At 39.4% G+C, this 1887-nt stretch overlaps 2 protein-coding genes across 2 annotated transcripts; one reads left to right on the top strand and one right to left on the bottom strand.

Moving 5' to 3' along the window:
• Positions 1-10: 10 nt before the first annotated feature.
• Positions 11-882, top strand: LOC108356071 (pre-rRNA-processing protein TSR2 homolog). Its single transcript, XM_017607204.1, has 3 exons — positions 11-200; positions 265-403; positions 470-882. The coding sequence occupies exons 1-3, from the start codon at positions 84-86 to the stop codon at positions 790-792; spliced, it is 579 nt and encodes a 192-aa protein (XP_017462693.1). The 5' UTR covers positions 11-83; the 3' UTR covers positions 793-882.
• On the bottom strand, positions 869-1887 carry PIG-P (phosphatidylinositol glycan anchor biosynthesis class P). The gene is made up of 2 exons (XM_017607205.1): positions 1715-1887; positions 869-1655 (listed from the first exon to the last, which is right to left on the bottom strand). Exon 2 carries the CDS (start codon positions 1402-1404, stop codon positions 907-909), a length of 498 nt encoding a protein of 165 aa, XP_017462694.1. The 5' UTR covers positions 1405-1655; positions 1715-1887; the 3' UTR covers positions 869-906.

A 1887-nucleotide genomic window follows, 5' to 3' on the forward strand; every position in this document is an offset into this window, starting at 1 on the left:
CACTGCTCTCACGTGTTTATTACGGCTTTTGCTTTGACATTCGCCGCAAAGTCTTTTTGATCAAAACAATAAACTCCGACAGGATGGCTCAAACAGATTTTCAGAAAAACTTTCGCTTAGTTTTAGAGAAAATCTTCAATAACTGGCAAAATCTGCGATTAGCAGTTGAACATGGCATGGGCGGTCGCAATGGGCAACAGGTAATGCGAAGTCAACCCCAACCAACCACTTTGCATAATACTTACCTTATTTTTCTTATACCAGCAAGCTATTGAAATCATGGAGTACACTTACAAGTATTGCATTGGTAATGAGAACATAACACAAGGTGAGCTACAAGATGTTGTGGAGGAACTGCTGGATCAAGAATTCGACACGATATGTGAGGATGGTTCCATACCAGGTAAACGTATGAAGTACTATGAACATAACATTTGTAAACTATAAACTTATATCAATTTCTTCCCAGAAATCTGTAGGAATTTGCTCCGATATAAATCGCTCTGCTTCAGTGGAGAATATGCACAAATCGAAAGTGAATTAAGCAAACTACCGCAAGGCAAGGAATGGCTACGACCCGATGTGAAAATTGTGTATACGCCAATTGCAGGAGAAAACTCATCCTCAGAGGATGATGACAGTAGCGGAAACTCTGACGATGATATGGATGTTGACGATGAAGACAGCGATATTGCCAGTTGTAGTCGCGTAACACGCTCTCAAACACGTAGAAAGCAAGAATTTGCAGAGCCTGAACCTGGTTGGACAACAGTGCGCACGAGAAGAAAGTAAAACTTGTCGCCACTACGAAAATTTTATTGAAATTAATGAATTCTAAACCGGTATACATATAAATGAAACAAAATACTGTACATACATAAATTGTAGCTTTATTTCTTGATGCCTCTAATCAAAAATACTATTAACATCCTGTAAATCCAAAAACCTCAATGTAGATATCTGTTCATGTGCTGCTGGTAGGCGATGTGTACTATTGCAAAAGTCACAGTTGGAAAGCACTTCGCGTTCTTTTCGCGGTTTCGCTTGTTTAATGTATCTAACACGCGCCCACACACTATTATTCTTGGAATTTACAGATTTATCACCCTCGGCATGTCGCAATAATAAAGCAGTATCCATCACAGACTCCACATCATCTACGTTGGGTGTCATAGCCAAACAAATTCCCGGATATACGAAGAATTCAAAAACGAACATACCCATAAGCACCAGTATTGGTAAATATGCAGCGAAGTATTTATCTGGCAGGTAGTTTAGACCCCAACTTTCAGTTGGCAAAAGCGCCCACATTAAATATAGAATGAATAGAGTAAAGAAAAGTAAATAAAAACTGAAACCGTACACCGCTCTATGCGGTGTTGGTGCAGGTGTGTGCTCTGGCATTAGTGGTAGCAGTTTCAGAACTTGGTGCAAATTCTTTGATTGTGTCCGTACAGAGTAAGAGGGATCCGAAAAAGGATGTGATTGCTGTTCGTAAGTGTTTTACATGAGTAGCTTTAAAGTGTACTTCAATTTCATCACCCACTAAACGCAATTCCTTTTGGACAAAATTACGACTCGGTTCCTTATCAACGCTTAATACTCGATAAACTATCACTGCACGCTGTACTGACTCGAATGGGATTTTGATTGTGCTGCAATAAGAGTGGAAGATATGAATGGAGGGATTATTGGAAATTGTGCTTAAACTTACGCTTCTGCGGTCTTGTTGTTACTCTCCGATCGTGCTATCTATTCCAGTATCAGAGTGCAAAGACATAATGGACGCATTTAATTATTCGAAGAACACAATTCTATCCTTTACATATGTACCACTTATGTACGAACTTTTCACAGGCGATAAATAATAGTTGCGTTCCCTAACTC

Source organism: Rhagoletis zephyria, unplaced genomic scaffold (genome assembly GCF_001687245.7).
Source record: "Rhagoletis zephyria isolate East Lansing unplaced genomic scaffold, Rhagoletis_zephyria_1.1 Rzeph_scaffold_53764, whole genome shotgun sequence".
NCBI classification, from domain to species: Eukaryota; Metazoa; Arthropoda; class Insecta; order Diptera; family Tephritidae; genus Rhagoletis; species Rhagoletis zephyria.